The 16,954-nt window shown below is 37.0% G+C and overlaps 1 protein-coding gene across 5 annotated transcripts in view; it reads left to right on the top strand.

Moving 5' to 3' along the window:
• GPR89A (G protein-coupled receptor 89A) overlaps positions 1 to 16,954 on the top strand; it is a 48,238-nt gene that overhangs the window by 10,085 nt on the left and 21,199 nt on the right. For 4 of the 5 annotated variants that reach the window (XM_065905517.1, XM_065905522.1, XM_065905529.1 and 1 more), the window contains 5 exons: positions 399 to 502; positions 7,966 to 8,072; positions 8,617 to 8,718; positions 15,786 to 15,906; positions 16,543 to 16,623. In XM_065905517.1, coding sequence (XP_065761589.1) covers positions 399 to 502; positions 7,966 to 8,072; positions 8,617 to 8,718; positions 15,786 to 15,906; positions 16,543 to 16,623 — 515 coding nt within the window. The remainder of the gene's footprint in view (positions 1 to 398; positions 503 to 7,965; positions 8,073 to 8,616; positions 8,719 to 15,785; positions 15,907 to 16,542; positions 16,624 to 16,954) is intronic. The other variant, XM_065905544.1, reaches the window with a different exon arrangement.

The following is a 16,954-nucleotide window of genomic DNA, read 5'->3' as shown; positions in this document are numbered from 1 at the left end:
CTCACTACTGCCTCCTAGGAGAGGTTCTAAAACTGTTTCAAGGTCTGTGCAGAATGTTGAAACCCTTTTAGAACTAACCTGTATATCTCAGTCTGTCATTTTTTATCAGTGTACATCAGGAATTCTAAGTGCTACTTCTGACCTTGTCACTTCATCTTCTTGTGCTTTAAATTTTTCATCCACAAGAGGATGATGGTAATAGTGACCTATGAACTAGAAGTACAACCTATTTTCATCTATTCTTTTAGCTCTAGACAGGTTACTGTCATGGTCCTGTTTCTAATAACTTGAGAATTTCTTCACAATAAGTTTTCTGACTTGTAATCAGAAGCATGTAATCATCAACTCAATATTTCACACAAGGAAATGACTTTTAGTCTCTATTTGACTTTTAACAGGTGCGTCAGTATGTGGTACAGGTGATCTTCTCTGTGACTTTCGCATTTTCTTGCACCATGTTTGAACTCATCATCTTTGAAATCTTAGGAGTATTGAATAGCAGGTGAGTAAGAGTACTAATTAGGTTTCCTCTTAAAGAGACCTATGTTACTTTCTTTATGGTGGAAGATTTACTAGGATCCTGTAGCTGAAAAAAATCCGCTGTGTAGTGAGTTTAGTCTCAGTAACTGTAATAATCATAGCAAATGTGGGTTCCAGGCACCTAGTAACTGGCTTGACAAAGATTGTGAAATAGCAGGAAAACAAGTCTGAACATTAGGTCTGAAGTACTAATTGAGACTGGGCTGTGAGAACCTAGGTCCCAGCCTTTATTACAAGAAGCTTTATTTTTCTCAAGCTGCTCTCTGATTGAATCCCAGGAAGAGCCCTTCACATTGTCTTGCTGACAGAGAAATCTCTACCTGAAAATATCTGAATTCCTCAGAGCTAGTTAAGGGCTTCTGTGAAGATTGAACTCCAGTTCTTACCAATCTACTTAATTTTGTTTCATAGGCATGTTCAAGTCTGATTGAACTTAAGAGTGTTCTTTAAAGCATTTTTAAAAAGTAACTCCTGTCCTCCTCCAAAAAATAAACCTGTTAGTTTATTGAACAGTCTATCCAAAATATTTCTTGCTTGTTAAACTGCAAGCTTCCCTTTTTTTAGGGGCCAGTATTCATATTTAGAGTACATCAGCTATTCTGTGTAGAGTTTTGTTGTACTTTTTTTTAATCACTACATGGAAAAGTCTTAAGAATAAAGCGGCATTGGCTCTGTAGTCAGGAATCAATGTTGAGCCAAGCTGTGTAACTCATTATATATACCCCTGACTCTTGAGACTTATAAAGAGATTATATTCTCAAATTCCTGTTTTGAGAATCAGAGTTGATGATTATAGTCTCTCAATGGATAAATTAAGAACTTGTATGGTAAAACAGGAATATGTTCTGACTTTGTGGTTTTTAAACTTGTACTTTAGACTTCCCTGGTAGCTCAGACGGTAAAGCGTCTGCCTACAATGTGGGAGACCTGGGTTCAATCCCTGGGTGGGGAAGATCCTCTGGAGAAGGAAATGGCAACCCACTCTAGTATCCTTGCCTGGAAAATCCCATGGGAAGAGCCTGGTAGGCTACAGTCCATGGGGTGGCAAAGAGTCAAACACGACTGAGCAACTTTACTTTACTTAATAATCCAAACCTTTCTTGGGTGAGCTAAATATAGATCCTATGACTTTCGAGACTAGGCAAGTGTTATTTTACATGCTAATTATTAAATTTTATGTGAGGGTCCAGAAATAAACCAAAGCATATACAGTCAACTGTTTGACAAGGGAGCCAAGAATACTCAATGGACAAAAGACTTCAGTATCTTTTCAATATTGAAGAAAAGATCTTCAATAATAGATGGAGCGAAAATTAGATATTCACATGTAATAGAGTGAAACTTGACCCCCATCTTATATTACTCAGAAAAATTAACTGGAAATGGATTCAGTTCAGTCTAGTCGCTCAGTCATGTCCAACTCTACAACCCCATGGACTGCAGCATACCAGGCCTCCCTGTCCATCACCAACTCCTGGAGTTTACTCAAACTCATGTCCATCCAGTCGGTGATGCCATCCAACCATCTCATACTCTGTCATCCCCTTTTCCCACCTTCAATCTTTAACAGTATCAGGGTCTTTTCTGATGAGTCAGTTCTTCGAATCAGGTGGCCAAAGTATTGGAGTTCCAGCTTCAACGTCAGTCCTTCCAATGAATATTCAGAACTGATTTCCTTTAGGGTGGACTGGTTGGATCTCCTTGCAGTCCAGAGGACTTTCAAAAGTCTTCTCCAACACCACAGTTCAAAAACATCAATTCTTCGATACTCAGATTTCTTTATTGTCCAACTCTCACATCCATATATGACTACTAGAAAAACCATAGCCTTGACTAGATGGACCTTTGTTGACAAAGTAATGTCTCTGCTTTTTAATATGCCATCTAGGTTGGTCCTTATTCCAAGGAGTAAACGTCTTTTAATTTCATGGCTGCAGTCACCATCTGTAGTGACTTTGGAGACCAAAAAAATAAAGTCTCTCACTGTTTCCACTCGTTCCCCATCTATTTGCCATGAAGTGATGGGATCAGATGCCATGATCTTAGTTTTCTGAATGTTGAGCTTTAAGTCAACTTTTCACTCTCCTCTTTAACTCTTTAGTTCTTCACTTTCTGCCGTAAGGGTAGTGTCATCTGCATATCTGAGGTTATTGATTTTTCTCCTGGCAATCTTGCTTCCAGCTTGTGCTTCATCCAGCCCAGCGTTTCTCATGATGTACTTTGCTTATAAGTTAAATAAGCAGGGTGACAATATACAGCCTTGATGTACTCCTTTCCCTGTTTTGAATCAGTCTGTTGTTCCACGTCCAGTTCTAACTGTTGCTTTCTGACCTGCATACAGATTTATCACAAGGCAGGTCAGGTGGTCTGGTATTCCCATCTCTTTCAGAATTTTCCACAGTTTGTGGTGATCCACATAGTCGAAGGCTTTGGCATAGTCAGTAAAGCAGAAATAGATGTTTTTCTGGAACTTTCTTGCTTTTTTGATAATCCAGTGGATTTTGGCAATTTGGTTCCTGTGACTTTTCTAAATCCAGCTTGAACATCTGGAAGTTCATGGTTCACATACTGTTGAAGCCCGGCTTGGAGAATTTTGAGCATTACTTTACTAGAGTGTGAGATGAGGGCAATTGTGTGGTAGTTTGAGCATTCTTTGACATTGCCTTTCTGTGGGATTGAAATGAAAACTGACCTTTTCCAGTCCTGTGGCCACTGCTGAATTTTCCAGATTTGCTGTCATATTAAGTGCAGCACTTTCACAGCCTCATCTTTTAGGATTTGAGATAGCTCAACTGGAATTCCATCACCTCCACTAGCTTTGTTTGTAGTGGTGATTCCTAAGGCCCACTTGAATTCACATTCCAGGATATCTGGCTCTAGGTGACTGATCATACCATCGTGATTATCTGGGTCGTGAAGATCTTTTTTGTATAGATCTGTGTATTCTTGCCACCTCTTCTTAATATTTTCTGGTTCTGTTAGGTCCATACCATTTCTGTCCTTTATTGAGCCCATCTTTGCATGAAATGTTGCCCTGATATCGCTAATTTTCTTGAAGAGATCTTGAAATGGATTAAAGACTTAAATGTAAAACTTGAAACCATGAAGCTCTTAGAAGAAAATATAGCAGAAAAACTCCTTGAAAATGAATTTTTTGGAAATCATACCTAAAGCACAAACAGCAACATCAAAAACAAACAGGTGGGATTATATCAAACTAAAAAGCTTCTGCACAGCAAAATGAACCATCAGCAAAGTGAAAAGAACCTACAGAAGGGAAAAAACATTTGCAAATCATGTATCTGATATGGAGTTAATATCCAAAGCATATGAAGAACTCGTAACTCAATAGCAAAAACAACCCAAATAATCCAATTTTAAAATGGGCAAAGGACCTGAGTAGACATTTTCCAAAGATTTATCAGGCCACAGGTACATGAAAAAATGCTCAACTTTACTAGTCATTAGAGAGATGACACCTCTTATCTGTTAGAGTGGCTATCATCAGAAAGACAAAAAATAACAGTGGTCTTGATGTTGAGAAAAGGGAACCTTTGTGCACTGTTGCTGGGATTGTAAATTGATACAGCTGCTATGGAAAACTGTGGAGGCTCCTCAAAAAAATAAAAGTAGAACTACCATATGATCCAGCAATTCCACTTCTTAAAGTATGTCCAAAGAAAATGAAAGCACTAACTCAAAACACCTCATGTTCATTGCAGCATTATTTACAGTAGCCAAGACATGAAACAACCTCAGTGTCCCTGGAGAGATGAATGGATAAAGTATGAAATGTATATACAATGTATAGAATAAAGAAATCCTTCCATTTGTGACAACATGGATGGAACTTGAAGGCATTATGCTAAGTGAAACAAGTCAGACAGAGGGAGACAAATACTGTATGCTTCCACTTATATGTGGAACCTAAAAACAAAAACAAAAATAAGAACACCAAACTCATAGAAAAAGATCAGATTAGTGGTTGCTAGAGGTGGGAGTTTGGAGGAGGGGAAATTGACGGAAGGTGGCTAATTTGCTGTGTGATATGTGGGAAAGTTAAGAGTACATCCTAAGAGTTCTCATCACGAGAGTTTTTTTGTTTTTGTTTTTGTTTTTTTTTTACTGTATCTAAATGAGAGAATGATGTTAACTAAACCTTTTTTAATCATTTCACAATATATAAATCAAACCATCATTTGGAATCCTAAGGCTTATTTAGTGGTCTATGTCAGTTATTTCTCAATAAAGTTAGAAAAAAATTTTTATTATCACAACCTGAAAGTTTTACTGCTATCTAACCAGAGGTCAGCAACCATTCCTGTAAAGAGCCAGAGAGTAAATATTTTAGGCTCTGTGGGCCACACTATTTCTATTGTGACTACTCAACCTTGCTGTTGCAGAGCCAAAGCAGCCAGAGGCAATATATAATCAAATGGGTGTGACTGTGTTCCGGTAAAACTTCATTTATAAAAACAGGTGACTGGCCATGAGTAATGTCTAGGTAGTTTAGTAAGGACTTTGACTCAGTCTAAAACAAAAGTTATTGTTTTTGGTAGCTGATGTCCCCCAACTTTTGTCTCATTTATTGTTAATAATCCCATATAGTAAGATATGTCACTCAGTTACTTGGATTTATATTCCTCAAATAGCTTATCTTAAAGATTATGTAAGTAGCATTGCTAAATCTGGTTCTTCTGTAGGTCCTTTTTGAGGATTGGGTAGGCTAAGATATATCTTCAGTTATACCTGTTTTTTCATACTAACAGTTGGTCCTACAATGTAACAGAATTATGGATTGTGATCATATATTATTACCTGTGCATTGACTATTCAGAATAGTTTTCAAAGGAAAATCTTCAACCTGAACAAGAGTATTCTTTTGGCTCATCTCTAAGCAGAAGTGCTATAGCCTCCATTTCAAATATGCAATCTTGTTGGTATCCTTAATTTTCTCAAGAGACTGTCACTTTACCCTCAGCTCAAATTAGAGTTAAAATATATGGTTTGCTTTTAATGGGCAATATGGATTACACTTGTCATTTCAAACCCACTGCCTCCCAGTATCTTTCAGAAACTTAGCTGAAATACTGAGTACAATTGCCTGGAGGATGTGCATGTTGTTTCTCTCAATCCTCAAAAGTGGGTAATCCAGATGAGCAAAAGCTGTCAGTTTATCTAAACTAAATGGTATTGGCTCTCTGTAGGATAGCCTTTACTAATAAGTAGCTCTGTGTTTTATGATTCCTGCCATATGCACTAAGGAGTAAACAGTAAGAAATAGCCCTCTGAAACTCACTTATGTTTCTCTTGAAAGGATGGTGTGAAGAACATTGTTAATTACCCTCATATTTTCTTCTTTAAAAAATCTTTGGAGAAATTTCAATATGACCATGGTAATAATTCAGTTACAATTAGTAATAATTATGCTTCCCTTCCGGAGAAGGCAGTGGCAACCCACTCCAGTATTCTTGCCTGGAAAATCCCATGGGCCGAGGAGCCTGGTAGGCTGCAGTCCATGGCGTTGCTAGGAGTCAGACACAACTGAGCGTCTTCGCTTTCACTTTTCACTTTCATGCATTGGAGAAGGAAATGGCAACCCACTCCAGTGTTCTTGCCTGGAGAATCCCAGGGACGGGGGAACCTGGTGGGCTGCTGTCTATGGGGTCGCACAGAGTCGGACATGACTGAAGTGACTTAGCAGCAGCAGCATGGTTCCCTTATAATTTGTTTTTCTTACATACACTATGGTATATCAAACTGATTTATTTTTCTATTTTACATTGACCATTAGGAAAGGTAAAGCTAAATTTTATTGCTATAGGTAGCAAGTTTCTAGAACTCTAAGGTGTGAATTTTCACAATAGCTATCAGGCCTAGCCTGATAGTCTACCTATATTTTGCCATTGTTTTTCCTTCCTTTCATATTACTTTATAGTTTTTTTCATCATCTTGTATTTACTATATACTCATAAGCCATTTAACTACTTAACCTTCTTTGAAACCAAGCCTAGTTTTAAGTAAGTTTAAAATCAATAAATACAAAGGACACCATCAAGAAAGTTTACAGATATCCCAGAAATGGGAGAAGAGTTTTGTAAACCATGAATCTGTTATAAGACTTCTATCTCAAATATGTAAAGAACTCTAACAACTCAATGATAAGAAGACAAATAACACAGTCAAAAATTAAACAAAAGGGAAAAAATGGACAAAGGATCTGAGTAGGCATTTCTCCAAATAAGATATGCAAATGGTAGAAAAGCTAAAAAGTGGGACAAACCCCAATTGTCCATCAACTAATGAATGGATAAACAAAATGTGGTATATCCTTACAATGGTATGAATATTATTCAGCCATAAAAAGGAGTGAAACATTGATAGATGCTGCACATGGATGAACCTTGAAAACTTAATGCTAAGTTAAAGAAGTCAAGTCAGAAAAGATCATATATTACATGATTCCATGTACATGAAATGTCCAGAATGTGCAAGTCCATAGAGACAGAGTATATTGGCACTTTCCTAGGACTGGTGGCGGTGGTGGTTTACTTGCTAAGTTGTGTCCGATTCTTGCAACCCCCTGGCAGAAGTCCTGCTCGGCTTCTCTATCCATGGGATTCTCCAGGCAAGAATACTGGAGTGGGTTGCCATTTCCTTCTCCAAGGAATCTTCCTGACCCAGGAATCGAACCCAGGTCTCCTGCATTGCAGGCAGATTACTGACTGAGCTACACGGAAAGCTCTTCTTCCTAGGACTGGGGAGGTTGAAAGGAAAGAGGAGTGATTGCTAATGGGTACTGGGTTTCATCGTGCACTGATGAAAATGTTCTAAAATTGATTGTAGTAATGGTTGCACAATATGAATATACTGAAAACCCTTATATTGTGCACTTTAAATGTGTGAATTATGTCTCAGTAAATTGTTATAAAAAATCCTAAAAATCAATAAATAAAATATTTTATAAGCAGTAGTGAAAGCAATCATGCAGATCAGATGTTTAGTTATATTGAGGTTACAGAAGAACTATTTATGTGTCTTTATAATGCATTTTATTAACATTTATTTTCTTTTAACTCTTATACTGAAATATGACTCCCAGTGTTAAATGAAACAATAGTCATCTACCAGTAATAATATATATTGATATATGTTATTATATGTGACCTATGAATATAACCAGAGCATTAACAGTCTCAATTTAAAAAATGAAATTCTTAAGAAGTTACAATGGCCATATATGTCTTTCAGAACTTTATATTTTTTAATCTCTATAAATGAGTAGATAGTAACAGCCTCGTTGACTAATGAGATGAAAAATATTCAGTATTGAGTTCAAAGAGCAAGAGATGCTTTGGAAGACTAAAGAGTGAAAATAGCTGCCCTCTTCCCCTCCTAGTGATCATTCTTTGCCGTCTGTTGCAGTTCCCGTTATTTTCACTGGAAGATGAACCTGTGTGTAATTTTGTTGATCCTGGTTTTCATGGTGCCTTTTTACATTGGCTATTTTATTGTGAGCAACATCCGACTACGTGAGTATTTTACCCTCATATCAGCGCATGATTAAGATGAGTGTTCTTAGGGATTGAGGCTGCAGAGAACTTCATTTCTGTTTTACTTTCAGTAGCTAATGTTATTTGGGGGCACCTCATACACAGCATCTTTAAAAGGTTAGCCCAAAATAAATATTAAATGAATGATTAGGTTATTTGTCCTGCCACAACTTTATTTCTGTTTCTACTATAATGTCTTTCCTTTCATTTTTCCAATTCAGGGTACTATTTCTACTTTTTGATTTGTACTGGGGCTTGTTATTAGTACTTTATGAAAATGACCTTTTCCCCCCTCTTCAACTGTCGTTTTAAAAGACTTCTTCATTCTTAAAAAAAAAGTCTCCCCTAACTCAACTAGATTTCTCTTATAATGGTAAGAGGTGTAGAAAACAATTTCTAAAATTTATGTTGTTCCACCATTCATTTACCAAGTCAACCAAATATTAATTAGGATGATCCCATAAACTTATGTACAGGAAACTCTTTTACATATACTTATTTCACCTTGTCTCCTCTTTCTTAGTACATAAACAGCGACTGCTTTTTTCCTGTCTCTTATGGTTGACCTTTATGTATTTCTTCTGGAAACTAGGAGATCCATTTCCCATTCTCAGCCCCAAACATGGTGAGTGTATGTGGTGGGGAGGGGAAAAGGGTTATCATTTTCTATTTGCAAAAAATCAATTTTTATAAATTACTTTTTATGGGAAACACAGCAAGTTATTTCTCTAAAAAAATGTCTGGTTTTGAACTGAATTTTTCTTTCATTCTAGGAGGTATCAGATGCTGGTTTGGGAACAGACATATCATTTTAGAGCAGGAGTTTTGACTTTAGATTAGTGAATGAATTTAAGGGAATAATGGATTGAGAAAGGTATCTTTAACTTTAGCCTCCTGGTTTTTATGCAGAATGATGGGAATGTATATGTATATTTGGAAGTGAGGTATCCATAAGCTCTTATGAGATTCCCAAAGTGGTCTGTGACCCAGAGGTAAATGGTCAGTGCTCAAGTGATAACAAAGATCGTCTCTAGGGAGTGTTTGTATTCTGGAAAAGAGCAATGACATAAAACTCTATTAGTCGATGAAAAGCTTTTTAGGAGTTAGTATCTCTCCACACAAAAAAGTTCATTTTAAATACAACAAGCGGTCGTGGACAGAGCCCTGCTTTCTATGCTAATCAATGGGCAAAATCCCTCAAAAAGCAAGTTCTTCTAGAACTACTTCAGAAATAAATACTCCTCCAGAATATATATACATATATATGTATGTTACATTAGAGCACCTATCTGTAATGGATATACTGGGACTTTCATATACTGAAGCTTTTTTTTTTTTTTAATTTAAATACACATCTTTTCATTTTACTGTCCTGCTGTACCTGTCAAGGTTCTTATAGCAGAAAACAGGTTCTGCTCTAACTAGTTTAAAGCAGGAAGTGGTTTATTACAGTGTATTGGGAATTTTTAGAAATTCTGGTAAAGCAGGGTGTCAAACTTGAGTGCTGCATAGTAAAGAGAAACACCCAACCACATAGTACTAAATTTGGAGGAAAAAGAAAACCATAGAAGTTGTCACCTGCCACTTAGGACCTATGACTGGGGACCAGACATTAGAAATGGCTCCATTTGCTCCAGTTCCCAAGTGTTGTCATCACTCCCACATTATTCACGTCTGTGTTTGAGGTCTCAAATGGGCAAGTGGATATGAGGCAACCCAGGTGACATTCAGAATCTTAGCTTCAGATCTAAATGTAAGACCAGAAACTATAAAACTCCTAGAAGAGAACATAGGCAAAACACTCTCCGACATAAATCACAGCAAGATCCTCTATGACCCACCTCCCAGAATATTGGAAATAAAAGCAAAAATAAACAAATGGGACCTAATGAAACTTCAAAGCTTTTGCACAACAGAGGAAACTATAAGCAAGGTGAAAAGACAGCCTTCAGAATGGGAGAAAAGAATAGCAAATGAAGCAACAGACAAAGGATTAATCTCAAAAATATACAAGCAACTCCTGCTGCTCAATTCCAGAAAAATAAATGACCCAATCAAAAAATGGGCCAAAGAACTAAACAGACATTTCTCCACAGAAGACATACAGATGGCTAACAAACACATGAAAAGATGCTCAACGTCACTCATTATCAGAGAAATGTACATCAAAACCACAATGAGGTACCATTACACACCAATCAGAATGGCTGCTATCCAAAAGTCTACAAGTAATAAATGCTGGAGAGGGTGTGGAGAAAAGGGAACCCTCTTACCTTGTTGGTGGGAATGCAAACTAGTACAGCCACTATGGAAAACAGTGTGGAGATTCGTTAAAAAATTGGAAATAGAACTGCCATATGACCCAGCAATCCCACTTCTGGGCATACACACCTAGGAAACCAGAACTGAAAGAGACACGTGCACCCCAGTGTTCATCGCAGCACTGTTTATAATTGCCAGGACATGGAAGCAACCTAGATGCCCACCAGCAGACGAATGGATAAGGAAGCTGTGGCACATATACACCATGGAATATTACTGAGCCATTAAAAAGAATTCATTTGAATCAGTTCTAATGAGATGAATGAAACTGGAGCCCATTATACAGAGTGAAGTAAGCCAGAAAGATAAACACAAATACAGTATACTAACGCATATATATGGAATTTAGAAAGATGGTAACGATAACCCTATATGCAAGACAGAAAAAGAGACACAGATGTACAGAACAGACTTTTGGACTCTGTGGGAGAAGGCGAGGGTGGGATGATCTGAGAGAATAGCATTGAAACATGTATATTATCAAGTGTGAAACAGATTGCCAGTCCAGGTTGGATGCATGAGACAAGTGTCAGGGCTGGTGCACTGGGATGACCCAGAGGGATGGGATGGGGAGGGAGGTGGGAGGGGGGATCAGGATGGGGAACACATGTAAATCCATGGCTAATTCATGTCAATGTATGGCAAAAACCACTACAATATTGTAAAGTAATTAGCCTCCAACTAATAAAAATAATTGGGAAGAAAAGAAAAAATAAATAAAAGCATGTGCAATGTTATAAATAACTGTGTACTTTTTAAACAAAAATAACTATTTTGAAATTTCACGTAATATCAAATAAGTCCCTAAAAGTTAAGAAACACCAGCATACTAAAATCCTTCATATTCTTATCGTGTTATAAAATACTTTCCACTTCCTGACAACTACTCTCTTTCTCTATCTGTCCTCCAGTCCTGCCAAATTAAAGTTTCTAGAATGTTCTATCAGCCTGGATAGTCCTTCACCTCTGTTCTGCCTGGAAAATATCTATTTATTCATTCAGTATTCAACTGTTGTCAATTCCTCTAAGAAGACTTTCCTGGCGGTCATTAGGAGATGTCAGTTTCTCCTGCTTCAGTACACTTATATCACCTTTAAAACTTGTGATTACTTGTTTCCTTATCCAACTTCCTCATTAACCTGTGAGCTCCCTGAGGTCAGAGACTAAGTCTTATTTATCATTTTATCCTTAGTGCCTGTCATGGAACCTGGCACATAATAAGTGTTTAATACATATTTATTGAACTAGTGAATGAAAAAAAATTGATTCTCCAAGGTGGTAGATGAGTTCAAGAATGTAACACTCTGGGTAGGAATTTAAGATTTGCTAATGTGATCAGCATGCCCATGTCATTGTATGGAAAAATTTGGAGTAGAGAGGCCCTGATGATATGCTTCTCATATAAACTGTTTCAAATGAATGCCCAGAGAGTTGTCTGTGATACTAGAAATGAGGGACATTTCTAGTGGTCCCTAGACCACTCCTAGCTCTGGGTGGACCCCAGAGCTGCTAACAGTGATAGTGCAAGCTCACATGTAGGTCAAAGGTGTGACTGATGCCTTTTTCCAGCCTTCTGGAGAGCAGTCAAGTCACGTGACCAGTGCAGCCAGACAGTGCCTGAGAGGGATAAAGACTGTTACATCTATTGTAACTTCATCCATCCCTTTTTTAAATTCTGTAGGGATATCCTGAAGAATACACCCAGAGGAAGAGCTAACAAATAGTTTCAGTGTTAGTCTTTCCTTTGTGCTCCAGTAAATAAGCATTTTGGTTTTATTTCTGAATGTTCAAGTATCTAATTAATTTGACCCTGTAAGAGAAATAAGGAGGAAGAAAAGTTTAGGCAATAGCTAAGAAGCAACCAGGCTTACACTGCCTTTTAGAGCTTTCACCAGACTGTCCCAGCAACCAATGTGGTTTGTTGCTATGGACACCATGGGAAAAACTGTAAGATTCGATCTTTACTTATATGAAAAAAATGTCTGAAAAAAATTAAATTAAATTAAATTAAAAAAAAAGAAAAATGTCTGTAAAAGTATTCCTTGTGCAGTGCCTGCACATAGGAAGGTTGGAAGACATTCCATAGTAGGAAAGAGTAAGAGAAACTAAGAAGTCATATGAAGCTAGAACGAATCTGTGTGAGCAAATAGCATCAGTGAGATAGTCTTCTGCAAATCACTTAATCCATCTGACTTTCCATTTATGAGCTAGAAAACAAGAGTTATAATGGTTAACCTTTACTTCATAGAAATACTGAGATTAAGTAGATAATATTAAAAGTACTTTAAGCCAGAAAAAGATACTTAATAAAGGGACAGTACCTTAAAGAGAATAAAAGAGAGGGGACATTTTTCCCGTTTTTTTATATAACCTGTATTAATCCCTTGGGGTTTTCTTTTTTTTAATGTAACTTGGCGATAATTATGTATCCACAGTCAACAGACATTTGTTGAACACCTTTCATGTGCCAGGCAGTAAGTAAAGACCAATAAGATATGAATCCTTCCTGTAAAAAGAATACAAATTCAAGACATATGTGAAGAGTACCTTCAACAGAATTTGGATTTATTCATTCACTTAAAATTCTACAAATATTTGTTGAGCACCTAGTTTATATTAACAGTTCAATATAAACAGTTCAACCATGAACAAAAGCTATAATAGAAAATAATGCAGATAAGGATATCAAATTTATTGCAAGCCCTTAGCATTAATCTTTCTGACAAAGTGATATTCAAGCTGAGATTTAATGGACAAAACGAAAGGTATATTCAACAGGAAGTCACAAGAGACATCATGTAAAGCCCTGAGGTGTATTCAAGACCAAGTAAGAGACTGAATAGAAACTAATGGTATAGATTTTTTTTATTGGGTGACCGGATAGTTGATAATGTCATTTGCTAAGAAAAGTAATACAGAAGAAGGAAGATGATTTTAGTTTAGGATATGTAGAATTTGTGTTGCCTGTGCACATCTAAGTGATATTCAGTAGGTAATTAGATACACAAATCAGGAACTTAAAAGTATAGATTTATCTGTCCTCTTGGAGATAATTCCAGGAATCTAAAAAATTAGATATCATCAGCTAAATGCTGTTAGGTGAAACTGGGGAAATAGACAAGATCACCCAAGGAAAATGTATAGACTGAGATGAAAGAGGGAGTTCTGGTCCATGGAGAGCAATAACAGACCAAGAAAAAGCAAGTAGAGAAGGAAAACAGAAATGGTCATGTAAAAGCCAAGAAAGGAAAATAATGTAAAATAGGAATAATTCAATGTCATAAATGATCAAATAAAACAAGGATTGGAAAATGTTGAATTTTGCAATCAGAAGAAAATTCCTGACCATATTATGATAATGACTAAGAGTCCAGACTCTGGAGCTAGGCTATTTGGGTTTAAATCCTGACTCTGCCACTTATTAGCTACGTTAGCTTGACTAAGTTACTTAACTTCTCTGTGCCTCCATTTCATCATCTGTAAAATGAGATCTTCAGTAATATCCACCTCAGAGTTGTTATGAGAATTAAATGAATTAATTTCACTTTTCACTTTCATGCATTGGAGACGGAAATGCAACCCACTCCAGTGTTCTTGCCTGGAGAATCCCAGGGACGGCAGAGCCTGGTGGGCTGCCGTCTATGGGGTCGCACAGAGTTGGACATGACTGAAGCGACTTAGCAGCAGTAGCAGCAGAATACTTAAAACAGTACATAGTATATAACAGGTGCTTGGTGAATATTACCTATTATATTGCCATTGTGAATTTTAACGAAAGCACTTTCATTCAGTGTAGAACAGTGGGATGAAAGCTGAATTGCAGCCAGTTGAAGAATAAATGGACGTGAAAGAAGCTCCTCCATTTAAGGGGTCAATAGAGTGGGTTGATAACTAGATGTATACTCAAGGCCAAGGACAGACTTTTTCTTAGGAAGGAAACTTGAAACTGAAAGGAAAAAATCAGCAAAGAAGGAAAGATTGAAGATAAAAGAGAGGGAGAGAGAGAGAGAGGACAGACAGTAGAACAAATTTTAGAGGGGGAAGGGGCATAAGATCGAAAGCACAGGAAGAGAAGCCTTAGCTGTGGACATCATCTTGTTCTGAAGGGGGCAAGTTAGAAGGATGATAGCAGATGTAAATGTTTGAAGGTAGTTGATGTCTAATAACTTCTTTCTTACATGATAAGCACATTAGCTTAAAAGAACAAAGATTGGAAAAAAGGGGTTAAAGTATATCTCCTAAGGGGTAGAGGGAGAAATGACTGACCAAGGGCAAAAAAAGGATTCCTTAGTAGTGAATGATTTCTGTTAAGACTGGAGACCATACTCTTATAATGGCATCAATGTCAGCATGCATTCTAGTAGTTTTGGGCAGCTCAGGCATGGGCACTGGGAAAGCAGAGTGTCAGGTTGATCTAAGTTTGCAGGATCAATGCTTTAGGAGGAGAGTAGGGGCTGAGGGTCCTGACAAGAGAAGTTAAACAAGCTTGAAGTCCAGGTTCAGCAAAGAAGGAATTAGAAGGTCAGGGGATGCAAAAGACTAGAGACCAGAGGCCACAATGAGCTCTAAAATGGAGTAGTGGAAACACAGGCACAAGAGGACTTAAATATTGGAAGCACAGCTTCAGAGCCCATAGAATTCCTGAATGATCCCTCTGGTGTTAGGCCACAGGAGTGGATGGCTGAAGTCGACTCTATCCTAGAAATAGGAAGTGAGACCAAATTTGAACTAGTTTTTTCCTGTGACACCAGACTTCCTGAGTTACTCTTAGCGTTACTTTCTTTTACTTATTCCAAATACATAAAAAATAGGATTTATTTTAACTACCACACTGATTTTCAGCATTCTCAAAGAATAGGAAACAATTGATAATTGGAATAAAATTGAGTATCTAAAACTCACATACTTATTCATTCTATAAATTCAACCCATTTATTAGATGTGTTATGTGCTTATTGGTGGCAAAAATGAATAAGACATAGCTAAAGAACTGGTGACATTAGGGGAAAATATGTAGACTGAAGGTAACTATAGTGGAAAGTATTATTTCCTATTTATACTTTTCCAGCAGATTTGCTTTCCTAAAAGTACTACTTTGTTAGAGTTCACGTTTCCTTGAGTAAATAGTCAGCAAATGTTATTGTTATTTTACCATTGCCCAAGAATAGAGATGATTCTGGAAGCATTTGGGATAAGAAGAAAATCAATAAACTTTTATATTTATTAGAGAAAAATCCACATATTAATAATTTAGCTCATGTAAGTTAGCTAAAAGTAATGATTGCTGTTTTCAGTGATGTTTCCTTTTGCTGTGAGATGAAAGCCAATTTATCTGTATCACCTGGCATTAATGTGCTTTCATATTTTTAGGGATCTTATCCATAGAACAACTCATCAGCCGGGTAGGTGTGATTGGGGTGACTCTCATGGCTCTTCTTTCTGGATTTGGTGCTGTCAACTGTCCGTACACTTACATGTCCTACTTCCTCAGGTAACGAGAATTTTGTCTTTTTCTTTTCTTCCCATTACTTCTTGAATACATATGTCACATCATGCCCCCATCATTAATACTTAAATATTAGATCTATGATACTGCCTTTTTATTCTTCTCTATCCTTTTGGATATTGGCCTAGGAATCTTATTACTTATATATTGCTTGCCCTTGTTATTTTTCCTACATTTATTTTTAAAACGGCAGTTTCAATCTGACCTTCTCCAACCCCTTTCACTCCCACTTTTTAAAGCACATTTCTAATGGACAACAATGTGAGCCAGTCCTAACTTCAGCAAATTGGTTCCTCTCAAAAGTAAAACAGTAGACGACAATGCCAAGTTAAAAGTGTAAATACACATATATCCTAAATGTCACTGGATCAAGTCTAAGGAAATCTATAAGATAGCTAGTTACTTTCTGCTCCCCTGAGGCCCCAGGAGTATTGGCTATTAAAAAGTGACAATAAAGGCTTTTTTTTTTTTGCTTATTATACTTATTTTAATATTCCCCAGGAAAAGTACAGTTCCTTAAATTACTCGGTAATGACTGAGGTTCCTGTGTTTCTCCAGCTGCCCTGTATTATGCCCAAAGATGGAACCCCAAACTCTGCTAACAGCTTATGCCTATTGCAGGAATGTGACTGACACAGATATTCTAGCCCTGGAACGGCGACTGCTCCAAACTATGGATATGATCATAAGCAAAAAGAAAAGGTAAGCTGTCAGCATGGTAAAAACTTGTTCTGTTCAAATTTCTCAACAAGGAAATTTGACATGACTGGTGCTAACAGGGAATTTCATCTCATTTATTTTTAAGTTAGGGAACCACCAGAGACTTTAGTGTCTAATCTTGTGTGAAGGAAAATTTTCAAATCAACCTTACTTCCTAACTTCAAATATAAATTCTCTTAGATAAATTTTAGAATATCTCTTAGTATTTGAAGGTATTCTACATTGAGTGTTTTAACAGTCTATTGTCCTGCCTTTTTATAAACTTTTTCATACTTTGTTTCAACTTCCTTTTCTCCAACTACTTTATAAAATC

The sequence above is a fragment of the Muntiacus reevesi genome, chromosome 1, assembly GCF_963930625.1.
Source record: "Muntiacus reevesi chromosome 1, mMunRee1.1, whole genome shotgun sequence".
Taxonomy (NCBI): Eukaryota; Metazoa; Chordata; class Mammalia; order Artiodactyla; family Cervidae; genus Muntiacus; species Muntiacus reevesi.
This window is presented reverse-complemented; position numbering and strand designations above follow the sequence as displayed.